We start from the raw sequence: 18,157 nt of genomic DNA on the forward strand, positions 1-18,157 counted from the left end.
GCGTCTGTTTTCTGTTTACTATTAAGGACCTAATCTATTTACATCCTCCACAAAGCATATGACGCTGAGAAGGAAAAAATAAAAGCATCAAGATGTCTCTGGAGTGCTCAACATGAGGATTTGTATTCAGGAAAGACAGGAAGTGCCTGGAGGTCAAAGTAGCGCTGGGGTCCCTGAGAACTCTCTAATCCCCGCGGATTCCACCTATAGGATTTTCTTCAGCGCTCTACAAACACGCTGGATTTCTAAATTTCTTGAACGTACAGGGAAAAATAAAGAGGAAGAAAAGCACAACTGGAGATGCCGGGGATCGAACCCGGGGCCTCATACATGCAAAGCATGCGCTCTACCACTGAGCTACATCCCCACTTGCTACAACACCCCTCTCACTACTTACTTAACTGTCACTTGGTGCAGGACTCAGAAAAGCAGATAACTCGCTGACGCGAGGTTCCAGCAGCTGCAAAATCCAGATTCACCTAACTACAAGTTGTTCTAATAATTCTCAGCTGACCGTAGACAAACTGATCTTGAAGCGGGCGACCCAGAGGGTGAACCGAGCCTGGATATGAATCTGGGGTCAATGGTGGTAAAAGAAGAGGGAGTCGTCAAAACACCGTGAACTGTGACATGTATAAGGGAATTTCGTTGTTTTAAAGGGGAGGATAATGTAGTAAAATATAGAATATTTTAATAAAACAATCTAGAGCAGTAAAATTAATTATTAATTACTTGTGTTGGCGGTGGGGAAGGGCACATTGTCCACTAATTTGGACGGATTTTCCACTACTTTATGTAATCGGAAGTTTGAACCACGTTAAATCTGTTCAGGTCAACAAAAAGTTTACCAAATTATTCTGGAAACTGGAAGTTCAGCCGTGAACAAACACCGTCCATCCACTCTTAGATCTCCCATTCCCGGAGATATAGAGTGCTAGAGAGAAAATGGAGCCGGTTATAAGGAAGAGAGAGGTGGGAGGAGAGCTTCTAAACAGTGTGTGTGGTTGGGTTAAGCTCCAAGGACAATGGAACATTTGAAACAAGCCTTGAAGGTAAGAAATGAGCTACCCAGGCATTTGGAAGAAAATAGGTGTAAACAAAGGAAACAGCCCTTGCAAAAGCCGTGAAATAGGAGTATTAATGACTTATGGCTGAAATAAACACCAGGGAGTTGTAGAAAATACGGACAGAGTCTCAGGTGTAGGAGTTGGTAACATAGAAAGGGTGAGGCCTTCAGGTTATTGTAAGGACCTCAACTTTTTTTTTTCTACATTTTTAATTGGCACATTAAAGTTGTACATAATGGTAGGGTTTGTTGTTGGGTATTCGTGTATGCACACTATATAACAATATAATTTGGTCAACATCATTCCTCAGTATTTCCCCTTTCCCTCTCCTTCTCCTCCTTCTCCTGGCCCCTTTCATCTATTCTACTGCGCTTCCTTCCATTTTCATGAGACTCCTCTCATCTTACTTTTTTTTTTCTTTTCTTTTTCCTCTCTAGCTTCCACATATTATTGAAAACATATAACTCTCAACCTTCTGAGTTTGGCTTATTTCACTTAACATAATGGTCTCAAGTTTCATCCATTTTCCTGAAAATTATGTAATTTCATTTTTATTTATGGCTGAATAAAACTCTATTGTGTATTTATGCCACTTTTTCTTTATTCATCCATTGATGGACACCTAGACTGGTTCCATAGTTTGGCTATTGTGAATTGTGCTGCTATAAACAAGGGTATGCACATAGTACTATAATATGATGACTTTAATTCTTATGAGAAAATACCAAGGAGTGGTCATATAATGGTTCCATGCCTAATACTTTGAGGAACCTGGATACTGATTTCTATAATTGTTATACTAATTTATAACCCACCAACAATATAAAAGTGTTCCTTTTTCTCCATTTCCAGCATTTATATTGTTTGTATTCTTTTTTTTTAAATTAATTTTTATTGTTGGTTGTTCAAAACATTACATAGTTCTTGATATATCATATTTCACACGTTGATTCAAGTGGGTTGTTTGTATTCTTAATGACTGCCATTATGACTACTGTGAGATGAAAGCTCAATGTAATTTTGATTTGCATTTCCCTAATTGATAGGGATGTTTAATATCTTTTTTTCATATATTTGTTGTCCATTTGCATTTCTTCTTTTGAGAAGTATCTTTTTAATTAATTTGCCCATTTATTAATTGGTTTATTTGGTGTTAAGTTTTTTGAGTTCTTCATATATTCTAGGTATTAATCCTGACAGAAGAGTAGCTATCCAAGACTTTCTCCATTCTTCACATTCTTAATTGTTTCCTTTGCTGAGCAAAAGCTTTTTAATTTATGCCACCCCATTTATTAACTCTTGGCATTATTTCCTGAGCTTTAGGTGTTCTATTAAGAAAATCATTGCCTGTGCTTGTATGCTGAAATGTTGACCCTGCCTTTTCTTCTAGAAGTTGAAGTTTCCTAAGGACCTCAACTTTTACCAAGAGAGTTGGTAGCCATTGGAGGATTTTGAGCAGAAGAGGGCTGGGATGTATACTGTGAAGTCATTATCACCAGAAAGGTCTTTCAAGTTAAAAAGGAAGATCTCAATCTTCAAGTCAAGAAGACATCACAAGGGAATGAGTGTAAACAGAGGCCCAAGGCCAGAACATGGGCAGAGAGAGGAGCAGAAAACTACAAGGAGGCTAAAAAGAAAGTAGGGAAGACCAAAGAAGGGAAGAAATTTCGGGAAATTTAGTACCCTGAAAGGCAGCGGAAAAAAAAGTGTCAGGAAGGAGAGAGCATCCTGAGGTTAGGTCTTGGCCTTTGGGTTAGAATTGCACAGGTCGCTAATGACATCTACAAGACTGATTTCTGAGGAGAGTAGGGGTGAACACTTGATCCTAGTGGTTTCCAGAGGGAATAAGGAAAGAAGGTATGGAAGCAGATAATACTGGCTGCTCTGGAGTGGTTGGAGGAGGCCTCCGGAGCAACAAAGAAGATGGGGGCTGGGGGAGGACGGGAAAGAATAACAGTGAATAAAGTGAGAAAATGATTAAATTAATTACTTGTTCAAAAAATGAAATAAAGAAATGGGGTACCACAGTTACAGGAAATGTAGTTACAGAAGCGGATACAAGGCTATGTTTGGCAGAAGGGGACAGGGCCAGGTTCTAGACCCTAAGTTTAGCTCGGCACAGGGTCGGGATGAACCAGCTCTCAGAGAACCTGATACCGTAGCTCCGGGCGCCAGGTCTTTGCCCCGACCATGCAGAGTCGGCCTTGGTTGGCAACTGGGCTGACGCCTAGCTGGGCAAGTGCGCTCACCTGTCCCGGCCTGTTTCCAGATGCTGATTAGGTCAGATTGAGCAGCCTGAAATCCGAGGGGAAAAGCGACAGAGAGGGAAGCCTCTGGCGAAGGTGGGGATTGCTGTAAACTAGAGCAGTGGGTGTATGGCGCGGCCGGGCATATGCATTCTGATTTCCTGCCAGCCACCACCGTACACCCTCCTCTCCCAGCGGCTCCCAGCCGGGTACACCCTCAGCTTACGTCTCCGCCTGCTGGTATGAGCCCCGCCCTTCCTCTCCCAGTGGGCATTCGGAGGCTAGCCTGGGCTGCTGAGCTCTGAGCCTGGTACAGAGGCCTCCGACAGGGTCGCCCGACTCAGGTGCACAAAGGGCGCCCATGGCGGCCGTAGGGCCCCGGACTGGCCCGGGCGCAGGGGCCGAGGCTCTGGCACTGGCTGCAGAGCTGCAGGGCGAGGCAACGTGCTCCATCTGCCTAGAGCTCTTTCGGGAGCCAGTGTCCGTCGAGTGTGGCCACAGTTTCTGCCGCGCCTGCATCGCGCGCTGCTGGGAGCGCCCCAACACTGGCACCGCAGCCGCGACCCGCACGCTGCCTGGTCCTCTGCCCTGCCCTCAGTGCCGGGAGCCCGCACGCCCTAGCCAGTTGCGTCCCAACCGGCAGCTGGCTGCTGTGGCTACGCTGCTTCGGCGCTTCAGCCTGCCAGCGGCTGCCACAGGGAAATGTGGGACCCCGGAAGCTGCGGCCTCAGCGACGATTGTCCGGTGTACACAGCACGGAGAACCGCTGAAGCTCTACTGCCAAGACGACGGGCGCGCCATTTGTGTGGTGTGTGACCGCGCCCGCGAGCACCGCGCTCACGCTGTGTTGCCACTGGACGAGGCGGTTCAGGAAGCCAAGGTGAGCTCGGGTCCCACCCCTGAGGGTCCTCAGGACCCTCAGCTTTGGTCCAGCTCTCCCGCCCAAGCGGTACAGACAGGCAAGATGGAGGCCCAGAAGAGCCCCTGTCTTTTCCCTCCTATCCCACGTTGCTCAGCACTGTTTCTTGGGCTGAGCTTGGTTCTCTCCGTGTTGTTCCTCACCACCCTCGGTGCCACCTCCCTCTGCCCAGTACACCGCGTTTCCTTCAGAGCAGATACTGGGTAGCCTACGTAACGCTCCCAGATATTTGGCGATTCTTTTCCCTGTCTGCCCCCAGCCTAGCCAAGTCGGCTTTATGGTAGCTCTTCATTTCGGCCAGAAGGTCTCTGTCACACTCACACATCTCCATTCTCATCCCTTTCCTTGAGCGTGAAAGTCTTCACTTCATAGGGGATTTAGTGTGACGACCTTCCCAGGAGGTCGGAGAGTGGAGTGTGAGGTTTCTGGGCTAAGTGGAGCGCCTTAGGCTGAGCTATGGGGGTGAATTCTGGGTGCCTCGGCCTTGACTGCTTTCTTTCTGAGGCGGCATTATCAGGGGAGTGTGCGGGGTCCTGGGGATTCCAGTCTTGCTACCCAACCCATCTCCAACCTTCCCACATGGGGTAGGGGACGCAAGAGGGGTTGGGTATGTGTTGGGCTGGGGGGTCTCGTGTTTCGGCCTAGATTGTGCAGCAGTTTCTCTTGGGGAATTGAAACTCTAATGCATTTGAAGTCACACTGCAGTAGCTCTGAACCCTTAGGTGTAGCCTGCACAGGCTATATATTCACCCCGACTTCCAGAGATGACTTCTACCCAGCCTCCTCCTCCATGAGCTGAGACTTCCCTTTCTCCTGGATGGCTTCAGGAAGGCACATGTGGGGTCTCTCGTTTCACCTGCAGGAGCTCTTGGATTCCAGACTGAGGGCCTTGAAGAAGGAACTGGAGGACTATGAGGCGTTCCGGTCTACAGAAGAGAAGGAGAGCAAGGAGCTCCTGGTGAGCCCCTTTGTGGGATAATACAGGGCTGCCTACCACCAGGACTCAGGGTGCACGTGTGGTGTTGGAGTGTATGCTTATGAATTTCAGAAAGATAATAGATTGCATATTACATAGGTTGACTGTATAATTTACCTTACAAACCAGAGCTTTTGAAAGTGAAAGGGAGTGCTACAAAATTGTCATAGAAGAGCCAGTCTGAACTGGAACTTCCCCAGTGAATTAGGATATACAGTCACTCTAATTTATATGATATGCCAATTAGGGTCTGTGGGAGGGTAATTGAACACATTAATATTTCTTCAGAGAAACATATAAAGATTCATATGAAGAATGTTAGTTCAACTGTCACATATTAGTTCAAGTCATTTTTGCCACAAAAAGAGTAGTGAAACGTTTTTCCATTTTCAGAATTTTTATTATTATTATTATGAAATGGAGCCTAAGAGAGAACGGGTTCTGGGATTATCAGAATTGTTCGGGACACTGACATAAGACAGGAGGTTTAGGGACTTGGGTATTGTGCAACTCAGAGTGCTCAGCACCTCTCCATCTCCCAATTAGGATGGAATTTTATTTTTCATAGAGTAGAACAGGAAAGTGGAGTGGGGTTCATTTTGGTTAAGGTGAGTCACTGACTATCATTTTCACCTTGAAAATTCAAGCTCAATAAGTAGGTATTGAAATAATTAAAGGATCTACCAGAGCCTGTAAATTATGGTGCTGGAAATTTGGAAGGAGAGGGTCTTTTTATCCTCAAGGTCAGGAGAGATGGAAGAAGACCCTCAAATTCATATAGCCTAAGGTCCTCTCCTGACCCTAACTGCATCTGTTATACCTTCTTCTGTTGTGCATACCAGACCTTCACAACTGATCATTTACTTCCCTCTGTAAGGAAGAACTCACCTTTCCAGATCTTCATCCCACCCTATTCTGCTGAAAAAAAAAAAAAAAAAAAAGGGAGTGAGCATGTAGATCTTCAGCACTGTTTTACACCCATGATCCAGAGAGCATCCCCACAGTGTGGGCATTTTTTCAGTCTCACACCCAGCTGCCCATGACATTACTTAGTACACTTTCCATTTCTGTCCTCTCCCAACAATCCATCTACCTCCACTTCTGATTTACACATTTATTATCATTATAAAACACCTGATTAAAGGAATAAAGAAATAGTGTACAACTATTGCTGCATGATTAAAAGGATAATGAGAATTTTTTTTTTCCCAATTCTGGGGATGAAACAAAGGGCCTTCTACATACTTGACAAATATCACTGAACTACACCCCAGCCCTGAGAATGAATACTTTGAGAATTCCCTTATCCCAGGGACATTTGATAATCCAGAATTATATATATATATATATATATATATATATATATATATATATATATATATATATAAAAACATATACATACACACACACATACACACAAATACATACACATATACATATACATACATACACACACACACACACACACACATACTTGTCAGTACTTGGAGATGGGTTACAGCAGAATTTAGTGGTAGAGGTCAGAGGTGCCTTTAAACATCCTATAATACATAGGACATGGGCTGGGGGTGTAACTCAGTGAGTAGATTGTCTGCCTAACAGGCCCAAGGCCCTAGGTTCCATTCCCAGCATTGGAGGAAAAAAAAAAACAACAACCACAGAATGTACAGTACAATCCTAACATCAAAAAATAATCCCAAATCTAGCCCCAAATGTCAATATTGCCAAGGTTGGGAAATCCTGATGTGCAGTTCTTAGCCTGTTTTCTGATATTATAACACAATACTATAGACTGGATAATTTATAAAAAATAGAGGCTTTTTAAACTCCCAATTCTGGAGGCTGGGAAGTCCAAGAGCATGGTATTAGAATTCACATTGCATCTAGTAAGAGCCCTCTTGCTGCATGGCAATATTAAAGATGGTACCACATAATGAGACAGAACAAGAGTGCTATCTCAGTTCTCTCTTCCTCTTTTATAAAGCCACTAATGTCATTATAAGGGAGATCCTACCCTTATGAATTAATCTAATACCTCCAAAGGCCCTTCTTCCAATACCACAGCATATGAATTTGGAGACTAAGTTTCCAACACAAGAAATTTTGGTAGACACATTCAAAACCAAGAGTATTTTGGTAAACACTTTAACTTGTGTTATTTCCTTGGGAGGCTGGGGAGGCTGAGGAGGCTGAGGCAGGAGGATCAAAGATAGCCTCAGCAACTTAGTGAGACCCTGTCTCTAAATAAAATGTTTAAAAGGGCTGGGAATGTGGCTCATTGATTAAGCACCCCTGGGTTCAATCCCAGGAACCAAAAGAAAAATAAAAGTTGGTTTTTAAAAAGAAGTAAAACGAAGAGTGAATGTTTGAAATGTTTGAGAGTGATAACATAAATGGGGAAGGAAACACAACCTCAACTTAATACTTATGGTGATCCCAACAGGCATTTTAATCTTCTCAAATGAAAAAGCTGTAGCTTGAGGTCGCTCTGGAGCAGGAGTTTGAAGTTGTCTTACTTAGGAATAAAGCCCAGGTTCACAAGAGACATCTGGGCAATTCTGTGGCAGGGTAAGAAAAGAGCATATGTTGAGGCTGCAGCTTACAGAGAGTTGGGATATTTAAACTAGAGATTGTGTACAACCTGTGTTTGTGGGTTTGCTTCTGATCCCCAAAGCAGTGAGGAAGATGGAACCCTTCCCTGTGGAATGACTCAGAAGCTCCTGTCCCAAGCTTATGTCTCAGTGCTCAATGGCCAAGTCTTTCTGACCACTGTGACCTATCCTGTCTCCTGATCCCTGTCCCACTCACCAACTCCTCCTTCTGGGACAGAAGCAGATGGCTGCTGAGAGAGAGAAGGTAGGAGCAGAGTTCCAGGCACTCCGGGCCTTCCTGGTGGAGCAAGAGGGCCGGCTCCTGAGCCGCCTAGAGGAACTGTCCAGGGAAGTAACACAGAAGCAGAATGAGAACCTGGCCCAGTTAGGAGGTGAGATCGCTCAACTCTCCAAGCTCAGCAGCCAAATCCAGGAGACAGCTCAAAAGCCTGACCTTGACTTCCTCCAGGTGAGTCTGGATCTGAGGGTAGAGAACAGTTAGATCCTATTAGTTTAGTAGAATCACGTATTCTGGAGCCAAAAGGGACTGATGCCCTGATGCCCTGATTCTTCTGGAGTTAGAAATCTAAAGGGTTGTGATTTAAACACACAAACAAAAAATTCTTTTTCAGGGCTGGGGATCAAACCTAGCGTCTCATGCATGTTAGGCAAGTGCATCCCCAGCCCCTTAAAAATTTCTTGACTCTGAGCTACAATAATATAGCTTACATTGTGTTCCAGTATTCACATATTTGAAACAAAAGTCTTAGGAAATTATATTTATCTTTACTGCCTATAATAAACCTTGATGGTTTTATTCTATTTTCTTTTATTTATTTATTTCTTAGAAAATAGGTATAATCTATTAGATAAATTCACAAACTAAAAATGGGTCAAGAACAGTCAGGTAAAAGACATTGGTCTGAGTGACCTGCTATTGCATAAAGGGCTGTGACTCATCTAAGGTGGTTTCAGGGCAGAAGCAAACACTGGGTCTCATGAGATGACTCCATTTGTGATTCTATAACAGAGAAAACCTTTGAAGAGTGTGGTAAGGTCCATCAAGTTGAGGAGACACTCAACAGCCATCCATAACTGGCTAGTTGCCTCCTGGTATTCAAGGCAGTAGTGCATGGTATACCTGCTTATTGTTTATTTCCTTGGAGCAGAGTAAGGGTCAAGTTTTGTTTTCTTAGAAGTGAGTGGAGGTTACCTGATGCTAATTTGGTTTTCTTCCATTTTTCCTTCCAGGAATTCAAAAACACACTAAGCAAGTGAGTGAATCTAACAGTTTCTTGGGTTTTTCTAAATTCATTTCCACTGAACCCTCTCTCTTTATCCTCCACCTCCTGCTTCATCTCTCACATCCTGATCCCCAGCCCCCACTTCCTTGCCTTACCTGGGTACTTTTTCTTTTTTTGGTGGTGGTGATGGGGATTGAACCCAGGGCCTTGTGCATGTGAAAAAGAGGAGGGAGAGGCAGGGGCCCCAATATCTCCTTCAAAGGCATGCCCCCAATAACCTAACTTTCTTCTATTTGTTCCCACCTCCTAAAGGTTCCACCACCTTCCAAAAGTGCCACTGGCTGGCAATCAAGCCTTCAATGTGTGGGCCTTTAGGGAACACTTATCCAAGCTATATAGCACCATCCTAATTGTCATAGCCCATTAGGAGTGGGATGATGTTCTTGGGCCTTCAAGGTTCCTGTCCTATAGGTGCAGCAATGTGCCTGGCCCCAAGCCAACAACAGTCTCCTCTGAGATGAAGAATAAAGTCTGGAAAGTTTCCCTCAAGACCTTTGTCTTGAAAGGACTGCTGAAGAAGTTCAAAGGTAGGGCTTGGCCATGCAACATGGGTGCAGTAGTGTGTTTCTGATACTTTAGGGATACTAAGCTCTGCCTTTTCCGGAATTTATGTGAAAAAATGGAGCTGGGTTGTGTCAAGACCAGATTAGTATGGGAAGGCAATGGTGGCAAATCTATTTAGGATTTCCTCCAAATAGTGGCATGTGGCTTCTTATGGGGACATACAACCTGGAGGTGTATTGAAGGTGAAAAAAGGGTTGAGGAGAGAGAACTCAACTCAGATCAGTTCTGGGCAAAAGAGGGGAGAGTTGAGAAGAGGTGAAGCTAAAATGCTTAGAAGTCTGAAACCTATCCTGTCCCAGTCTCCCAAGCTTGCTGTGCCTGCACATCAGTTCTTGGCTTCCAGAATATCTGGGGAATGAGTGAATCAGATGGGAATAAATGTTTGAAAAGAAGGTATCCTTGTCAATTTCCCAGGTTGTTCATACATGCTCTGTTTTGTCTCTTTTTCTCAGAGGATCTTCGGGAAGAACTGGAGAAAGAAGAAAAAGGTATGGATTGCGGTTGTGACAGTACAGATTATTTGGTCATATAAAGAACCCATTTGCTTATCTCTCTGGTCTTTGCACACAGTTGATTCCTTATATCCATGGACCTTAGTGGCTTTCCTGTTTATCATTTATTTCCTCACTGTTGCAGAAAGAAAGCTACAGGAGGGCAGGGATGCTCAGATATCCTATAGTCTGTGGTATGCCAAGGACCTAAACAGTGCCTGGAATATAATCATGCTTACAACAAGGGAACATATTTTAACTTTTTATTATGGAAAATTAAAAACATATTCAAAAGTACAGAGAGGAGTGTATCAAATGTTATGGATCCATCATACACTTTCAACAATTATTTCTCATAAACTCTCCACTGCTTCCCCCTGGATAATTTTAAAGCAAATCACAGGTAACAAATCATTTCCATAAACAGTAAAGATAGGCTGGAAAAGAGATTGGCTTTTATCCCTAACAAATGCAAAGGTCCTCTCCTGACCCTTAACTTCATCTGTTATACCTTCTTCTGTTGTGCATACCAGACCTTCACAACATCACTACACCTAAAAATTAATGATTCTTTCTAATATCTAATGTTCTAATTTCCCCAATTGACTTTTAAGTTAATTGGGATCCAAATCTGTCAAATAAATTGCATTTATTTGATTTCAATAATTACTTATTGAATGAAAAAAAAAGTGAAATACCTGGGAGGGAAAAGAGTGAAGGATTGATTGGACATTGGCACTGTATGCTGGAACGATTGCTCAAGGAAGAGGAGACAGGTTTGTAGAAGGGCTGTATGTACTAAAGGCACCAGTATGCAGGATACTCTTCCTTGTCTCCGCCCTTCAGTTGAGCTCACCTTGGACCCCGACACTGCCAATCCTCGCCTCATTCTCTCTCTGGATCTTAAGAGTGTGCGCCTTGGACCGCGGGCTCAGGACCTGCCCAGCCACCCCAACCGTTTTGATACCAACACCCGTGTTCTGGCATCCTGCGGTTTCTCCTCCGGGAGGCATCACTGGGAGGTGGAAGTAGGCTCCACCGACGGCTGGGCCTTCGGTGTGGCCCGCGAGAGCGTGCGTCGAAAGGGCCTCACGCCCTTCACCCCTGAGGAGGGTGTCTGGGCGTTGCAGCTCAACGGTGGACAGTATTGGGCTGTTACGAGCCCCGAGCGGACGCCCCTCAGCTGTGGACACCTCTCGCGTGTGCGGGTAGCCCTGGACTTGGAGGTGGGGGCTGTGTCCTTCTATGCTGTGGAGGACATGCGCCACCTCTACACTTTCCGCGTCAACTTCCAAGAGCGTGTGTTTCCTCTGTTCTCTGTCTGTTCAACTGGCACCTTCTTGCGAATCTGGCCTTGAGGAGCATTGCCCTGCCTCCTCTCTTGCTCAGTCTGAGGCTTGCCCTCCACCCTCCCTCTCTAGTTGGCCCAGGAGAGGCTGTGGCAGAGCACAACACTGGGGGGCATGAAGAGTGATTGAGGAAAAGGTTCTGTAGGGAAGAAATGCCTTGGATCTTCGGCACTTGTTCCCTCTCTGTTGATGGGTATATGGTTTGGGCCTGAACTGTGAAATGGGGATGCCAGTGAGGACAAAAGCCTTACTCTTGACAGGGATGCTTCATATCACATGGGGCTTACCTGCTCTGATCTAGAAGGGCCTCTAGTTCCGTGGAACGATTCAAACTCTTTAACTTTTTATTATGGAAAATTAAAAACATATTCAAAAGTACAAAGTGGAGTGTATCATCATATACTTTCAGCAATTATTTGTCATAAACAAAGTGGACAGGTTTGGCCCTGGGTCAGCCATGTTCATTATTATAGTAGCAGCTCTGCTTTTAGAGGTCATGAGTCCTATGAATCCCCCTGACCTGACAGGATTGTCTACTCAGTGAGGAGTATTATACTCCCATACATGAACTGGAACAAGACAATTAACCCATGTATGAAGGAAAAGGCCAGGACAACAGCCTACACGCATTGCTACTCTCCAACTCCCCTTAACCTGATAATACAGAGTGATATGTGCATCCTTGATCACAGTGGCTGTGTTCTCACAGATACCTAACCTCCCATTTTCCAATGTACTCAAGTACTCATGTCCACTGTACTCATGTTCACTGTACTCTGGATAAGGAGAGCAAGGATTCTGGAATTTTGAAACACAAGTTGACACTAAGAATTTTAAGATGCAACTAGCACCAGCATAGAAATACACATAGCACCAACATTCTTCTGTCCACACTTTCTGGAACTTGCCAAATATATGCACAGCAGATCATTCTGGTACCAAAGCCTGCTCAGTCTGTGCCCTGGGAGAGTGTTCAGAAGACCAGCCTTGTTATCCTGTTGGCTGGATGTTCCCAGTTTTTGAATGACTGGGCTTCTGGAAGGGTGTTTGTTGGGTGTTCCCTGCTTAGTGCTCCTATGGGAAGGGGAATAGGGACATGGAAATATAGATGTGAGCTCATCTCTAGAGGTGGCTTGACTCTTTCTTGAGTTCCCTGGTCTAATTATGGGAGGACAAGTATGAGCAAGGGTTTCTGTTAGAGTGAGTTAGCTTAAGTATAGAGGAGTGTAAGTACATGCATTTGTTGTACCTCAAATTTGAGGTGAAGAAGATTTATATTTTGAAGAGGGCATTTATGAGCCGGTACATAGCCTTTAGGTGTTACAGACTTAGATCAATTTGGTCATAACTTATGATTTGTTGTTGGTTCCTGTGGGGGCAGGCAGGACACTGTCCTAGAGGCAGACCCAGTTGACAGAACTAGATAATCAGAATCCTGCATCTTGGGGACAAGACCATTTAAGAGTTTAGCCTATAGCAGAACCCAGAGGGGTGAATCCAATATATGGAGAACAGCTCTAGAACACAGTAGCTATTTTATGTATTTGAATGCCTTTGACTTCCATAAGGAAAACACATTTGTAATGTTCAATTTCTAATTAAGTCACCTGATGTCCTTAAGCCCTAATGTTATCTGGGCTCATATGGCTCTTTCTTTTTTCTCTCCTTTTGCATTACCTTGAATTGAATCCAGAGTGCTCTACCACAGAGCTACATTCCCAGTACTTTTTATTTTTTCTTTTGAGATAGGGTCTTGTTGCCAAGGCTGGTCTCACACTTGTGATTCTCCTGCTTCAGCTTCCTGAGTTGTTGAGATTACAGATGTGTGCCACTACACCCCACTGATGTGGCTTTCTGATTATTACAGTTCCCTTTGTATCTTTTAACAACTGTTCTGAGAATCACAACACATTGCAGGCTACAGAAGGTGGAATATTTAATGGAAGTACCATGTGTACATGTGAGGCCAGGTCTGAGGGCTCTGAGAATAGCTGTTTGCATATATATTTTCAGTTTTTGTGTTTGTGACTGTAACTGTTTTGTCTACCAGAATGTGTGCTTGCAGAATAACTACTGATATCTATATATTGGAAGAAATACATACAGTTACTGTAACAATCACATTTGGAGGGGAAGAAATGTTTTTTCTTGGACACCAGGGCAGCTTGGTAGCTTGGATGATATAATTCTGGTATTTATACCTCCTGTTATCGATGAGGAATTCTGCTCCCCCACACGTTGAAGTTTGAACATTGGAGAAACACATGGAGGCAAGCTTATAAAGCAGGGTTTATTTAAAAGGGGTAACATAGACTTCTCCTAGGAGGGAGAAGGGGACCATAACTGGTATCCTGGTATCCCCAGAAGTGAGGTGTTCTGCCCTTTTTTATATGTCCTAGGCTTCCTTTGCTCTTCTATCCTCTTCCCCTTTCTTTCTCCTTCCTGTATCTGTGACTAGACCCAGGAATGCTCTTGGGATAGCCAAAAGGTGGGAAACAGGTGGGCTGAAGGGGGAAGGGCAGTATGGTACAGCCCAGGACACATTAATTGACAACTTTATAGCTCCCTGTAGGGAGGATCAATTCCTGGGACAGTTTACCTTAGCAACAGGTTGGAGCAGGGATAGGTTCTTGACAGGTGGAGGAAGGGCTCTGAGGGAATTAATATTTCAATCCCTCAGGGGACAGTCTCCAATTTCTTGGGAATCCCTCAAAATTGGCCTCCTTGATCCAACCTGACTCAATTTACCTATCTATACTGACTGCCTAATTCCGGCTTCAGTATGAGAGTATGTTGTGCATTTCCTATTTCTGTCCTTTGTGCATCATAAGATCTCTGGGTCTCTGAGACCAAAAATTGGCCTAACAAGCATCTTAGCCTATCTGGATAGTTTCAGATCCATCAAGACTCTGCCACCAGATCCTCACAGGGGCAACATTCAGAAGGGTATCCAGGGATCTACTTCTGGTCTGACCACCAGTGACCCAAGTCACCTGGTTTTGCAGGAAGCTAGTGGAGCCTGGGCCACCAGAACGAGATCTATAACCTACAGTCACTACTTTGTCCTTTCCCAGACTAGACCTCCTGTACTTCAGAGTCAAAGGATGCCCAAAGAGTTGTCTTTTCCTAATTCTTCTCAAAGTGAGGCAGGGGTTAGGGACTCCAGACCTTGGCCCTGTCTTTATCTTGGCACCTTGGAACACCAAGACTTTCTGATTCCCTCACTATTCACTCTCAGCCTAATTTTCCTCTGCTCCTCACTATCCAGCCCACTCCAGGTGGGCCACCTTAACAGTTCTGACCTAGATTCTCTGCAGAACAGGCCTATGCACACTTTTTCTACTTGTAACTTTGACTGCTGGACCACTGTCATCTTACAACAAGCCACAGACACCCTCCTTCACTCTTGTTTTCACTAGCTCTGCCTTAGGCCCCAGCTCTTCACAGCTCCGCCCCGGCTCTCGCGCATAGTTGGTCCTCTCTTCCCAGGGCTGTCTCAGGAACTGTAGCCGTCTGGCTTTCCGGACACTTACTGACGCCGAAGTAGAAAGGCTGCTACTCCTGAGCCAAATATCACTGGCCCTATTTTATTGTTTCATTTCTTAGTACAGTGATCTGCTATTGCGACTGCGCAGCGGCGGTGATGATGGTGTCAATTGCTCGTGCGCAGAGGCTGGTGCTGCGGCTGGCTCCATAGCTCAGGGGTTAGAGCACTGGTCTTGTAAACCAGGGGTCGCGAGTTCAAATCTCGCTGGGGCCTAAGAAGACAGTTTTACCTTCCTTATGTGAAACTTACATTTTCGCCTTTGCTGTGAGACACAAACTGGTACAATTACTTCCTCTTTGCCCCTCAGTACCCTCAATCCAGCAGCCCTCCTTATTGTCAGCTTTTTCTTGAAAAGTCAGATCCGCTGCGGACTCCACTATAATAGGTCCCTCTGTTCCCGCACTTCTTCCCCGCGGACACCCCCTAGCTTGTGTGTGAGCGAGCTCTTGACGAGTTCATTGTAGGTCTTTCCATATCCTTCTGTCGCCCTACTCCGTCCGGGGGCTTGCCCTCGTCTCTCATCCTTTCGTCTTTGCTAGGTCGAACCTCCTCTCGTTTTCCCGAGTGGAGACGACTCCCCCTTCCCTATTTGGCTCCTCTTCCCTACCAAGCATTTGTCTTCCTCCACGCGCACTGGACGTTAAATCTGCTGCTCTGCTCGCTCCAGGCGGCGATGTGTCCTCCCTCTCTCAGTCCTCTCTGCTTTCGTGTGGTAGACATTTGCTTCTCTGTGGAATCACTGTATATAAAGAAAAGTGCAAACAAACAGTTCACATTCCTGACACCCGAATCCAAAGACAATCACTTTGTCTTATTTGCGTCCAGCTTTTTTTTAAAACCAAAAACATTTTTATACGTCTGAAGAATGCTGACCTTTTGAATTTTATTGATTTATGTTATTGACGGCAATGAAGAATACCAAATGAGCCTAAAACGTGTCTCGGGAAACCCAACTGCGCTGGCGACGTCAGGTCCTGCCACTCCTACTCCCAGATCGCAGGCATCCTCTCTCCAACCAGAAGAGCGAGACGCCACCGGTGGCTCCGGCTCAGGGTTAGAAAACAGAATCCCGGCTCAGAGCACCGGAGCGGAGAAGACCCTTAGCAGACGTCTGGGTAGTGACTGGAGTAGCGGGAAGGGAAAGAGCCAGGTGCGCGGAGAAGGGAGCACACTCTTTCCTCCTGCAGCCAAGCCAGCTCCTATTCACAGAGCCAAGATTTGGGGTCAAGACTCATACTAACACGCTCGGGACAGGCCAGGAGCCCGCGGGCACGTTTAGGAACGTGTGGCCTCGGGCCTTGGACTCTTCTACCCGAAGGACTCGTACCGCAGAAAGGTCGCCTTATGGGAGAAGCTGGATGGCAGGGGCCAATGGAGAGAGCCATTCGGGAACTTAAATAAAGCCATCTGAAATACAAGTAAATATCGAGGCAGGCGTGTGTTGGCAGGTTGTTGGACTAATTGGTGAATGAATCTCAGGCCTTCGTTTCAGAGGTACTCAGAGTCTGGTCGTGACCCACTGTCCAACCAAGGGCGACTGAATACACCAAGTCATCTGTTTCCGTCGGACCTCGTCCAGGCGGGGTACCCGGGAGAATACACAGGCTCACGCCCTTGTCCTTTTGGCATTGAGGGCGTATGGGCAGAAACCTGGAAGGAGGAAGGGGTAGCTAGTGTGGAACAGCACTCGTAGGTGGGTCAGTTCACTTGGGAAATTCACGGTGGGAAGAGTTGAAGGCCAAGGACAGAACCCAAAGGGAATCCACATGCAGAGAGCCCTGTGTGGAAGAGGTGAGGTGCGAGTGGAACGTCCACTATTCACGAGAGTGGGAATAGAAAATGAGTGGGGACAGAATTAGCATTTTTTTACTTAAGAGCAAGGTAAACACTACCAGTCTCCCATACTGTTTTTCTTTTTTTTTTTCTTTAAGAAAAAATACGCTTTTGTTGTACATGGACACAGTAGCTTTGTTTGTCTATCTTTGTGTGGTGCTGAGGATAGAATCCAGGGCTTCACCCGTACTAGGTGAATGCTCTCCCACTGAGCCACAAATAGTAATTGTATATATTTATGGGGTACAGTGTGATTATTCAAAATATGTGTACATTGTTTAATGATTAAATCAGGATAATTAGCATATCCATCACCTCCTACATTTATCATTTCTTTGTGGTGAAGTGTTCAAGAACCTCTCTACTAGCTATTTTGGAATGTCTATATGCTATTGTTAACTATTCACCCTATTGTGCTGTTGAACACTGGCACTTAATCTTCTCATCTACTTGTAACTTTGAACCCATGGGCCAACTTCTCTTTACCTTTCCTTCTCCTGTCTCTGGTAACCACTATTCTACTCTGTTGTATAGAGTAGAACTTTTTATATTCCAAACATGTGTAGATCATAAAGTATTAGTCATTCTTTGTCTTATTTCATTTAACACTGTCCTCTGAGTCCATTCATGTTGTCAAAAATGACAGGATTTCATTCTTTTCTTAATGGCTGAATAGTATCCCACTCTGAATATGCCACTGTTCTCCCTCTCATTGCTTTGGGTTGAATCCAGGGCATCCTACAAGTTCTCTACCACTGAACCGTGTTCCCAGCACTCACGTTTTCTTTACTTTTATTTGTTTTCTTTCTTCTTTAGTTTCACAATTTCTTTATACATTCGTTCCTTGGATATTTAGGTTAATTCCAAATCTTCACTAATAGGATTGGTATTACAATAAATATAGATGTGCAGGTATCTCTTTGATGTGTTGATTTTATTTCCTTTGAATCTATGACCAATAGTGTGATTGCTGGATTCTATGATAATTAAATTTTAATTTTTTTGAGGAATTTCTATTCTTTTTTCCATAATGGCTGTGCTAATTTACATTCCTACCAACATTGTGTGAGTTCCCCTTTCTCTACAACCTCACCTCATTTAATACTATGTATCTGTTTGATGCTGCGTTTCTAACCAGAGTGAGAGATCTCATTGTGGTTTTGATTTGCATATCCTTGATGATCAGCTATGTTGAGCATTTTATCATATACCTTTGGCCATTTATTTATCTTCTTTGGAGAAGATAATTGAATTATTATTATTATTATTG

At 44.6% G+C, this 18,157-nt stretch overlaps 1 protein-coding gene and 2 non-coding genes across 4 annotated transcripts; 2 read left to right on the forward strand and 1 right to left on the reverse strand.

Moving 5' to 3' along the window:
• Positions 1 to 295: 295 nt before the first annotated feature.
• On the reverse strand, positions 296 to 367 carry Trnaa-ugc (transfer RNA alanine (anticodon UGC)). The gene has a single exon. It is a non-coding gene; the product is annotated as a tRNA-Ala (tRNA).
• Positions 368 to 3,422: 3,055 nt separating this feature from the next.
• On the forward strand, positions 3,423 to 11,829 carry Trim7 (tripartite motif containing 7). 2 transcript variants are annotated; one of them, XM_076855798.2, is made up of 7 exons: positions 3,423 to 4,193; positions 5,095 to 5,190; positions 8,038 to 8,268; positions 9,051 to 9,073; positions 9,515 to 9,630; positions 10,120 to 10,155; positions 11,005 to 11,829. In XM_076855798.2, the coding sequence occupies exons 1-7, from the start codon at positions 3,675 to 3,677 to the stop codon at positions 11,514 to 11,516; spliced, it is 1,533 nt and encodes a 510-aa protein (XP_076711913.1). In that variant the 5' UTR covers positions 3,423 to 3,674; the 3' UTR covers positions 11,517 to 11,829. The 2 variants fall into 2 exon arrangements, with proteins under 2 accessions (XP_076711913.1, XP_076711914.1); XM_076855799.2 differs by lacking the exons at positions 9,515 to 9,630; positions 10,120 to 10,155; positions 11,005 to 11,829 and adding an exon at positions 9,356 to 9,498.
• Positions 11,830 to 15,194: 3,365 nt separating this feature from the next.
• On the forward strand, positions 15,195 to 15,267 carry Trnat-ugu (transfer RNA threonine (anticodon UGU)). The gene has a single exon. It is a non-coding gene; the product is annotated as a tRNA-Thr (tRNA).
• The last annotated feature ends 2,890 nt before the right edge of the window (positions 15,268 to 18,157 follow it).

The sequence above is a fragment of the Callospermophilus lateralis genome, chromosome 5 (assembly GCF_048772815.1).
Source record: "Callospermophilus lateralis isolate mCalLat2 chromosome 5, mCalLat2.hap1, whole genome shotgun sequence".
In the NCBI taxonomy this organism is placed as follows: domain Eukaryota; kingdom Metazoa; phylum Chordata; class Mammalia; order Rodentia; family Sciuridae; genus Callospermophilus; species Callospermophilus lateralis.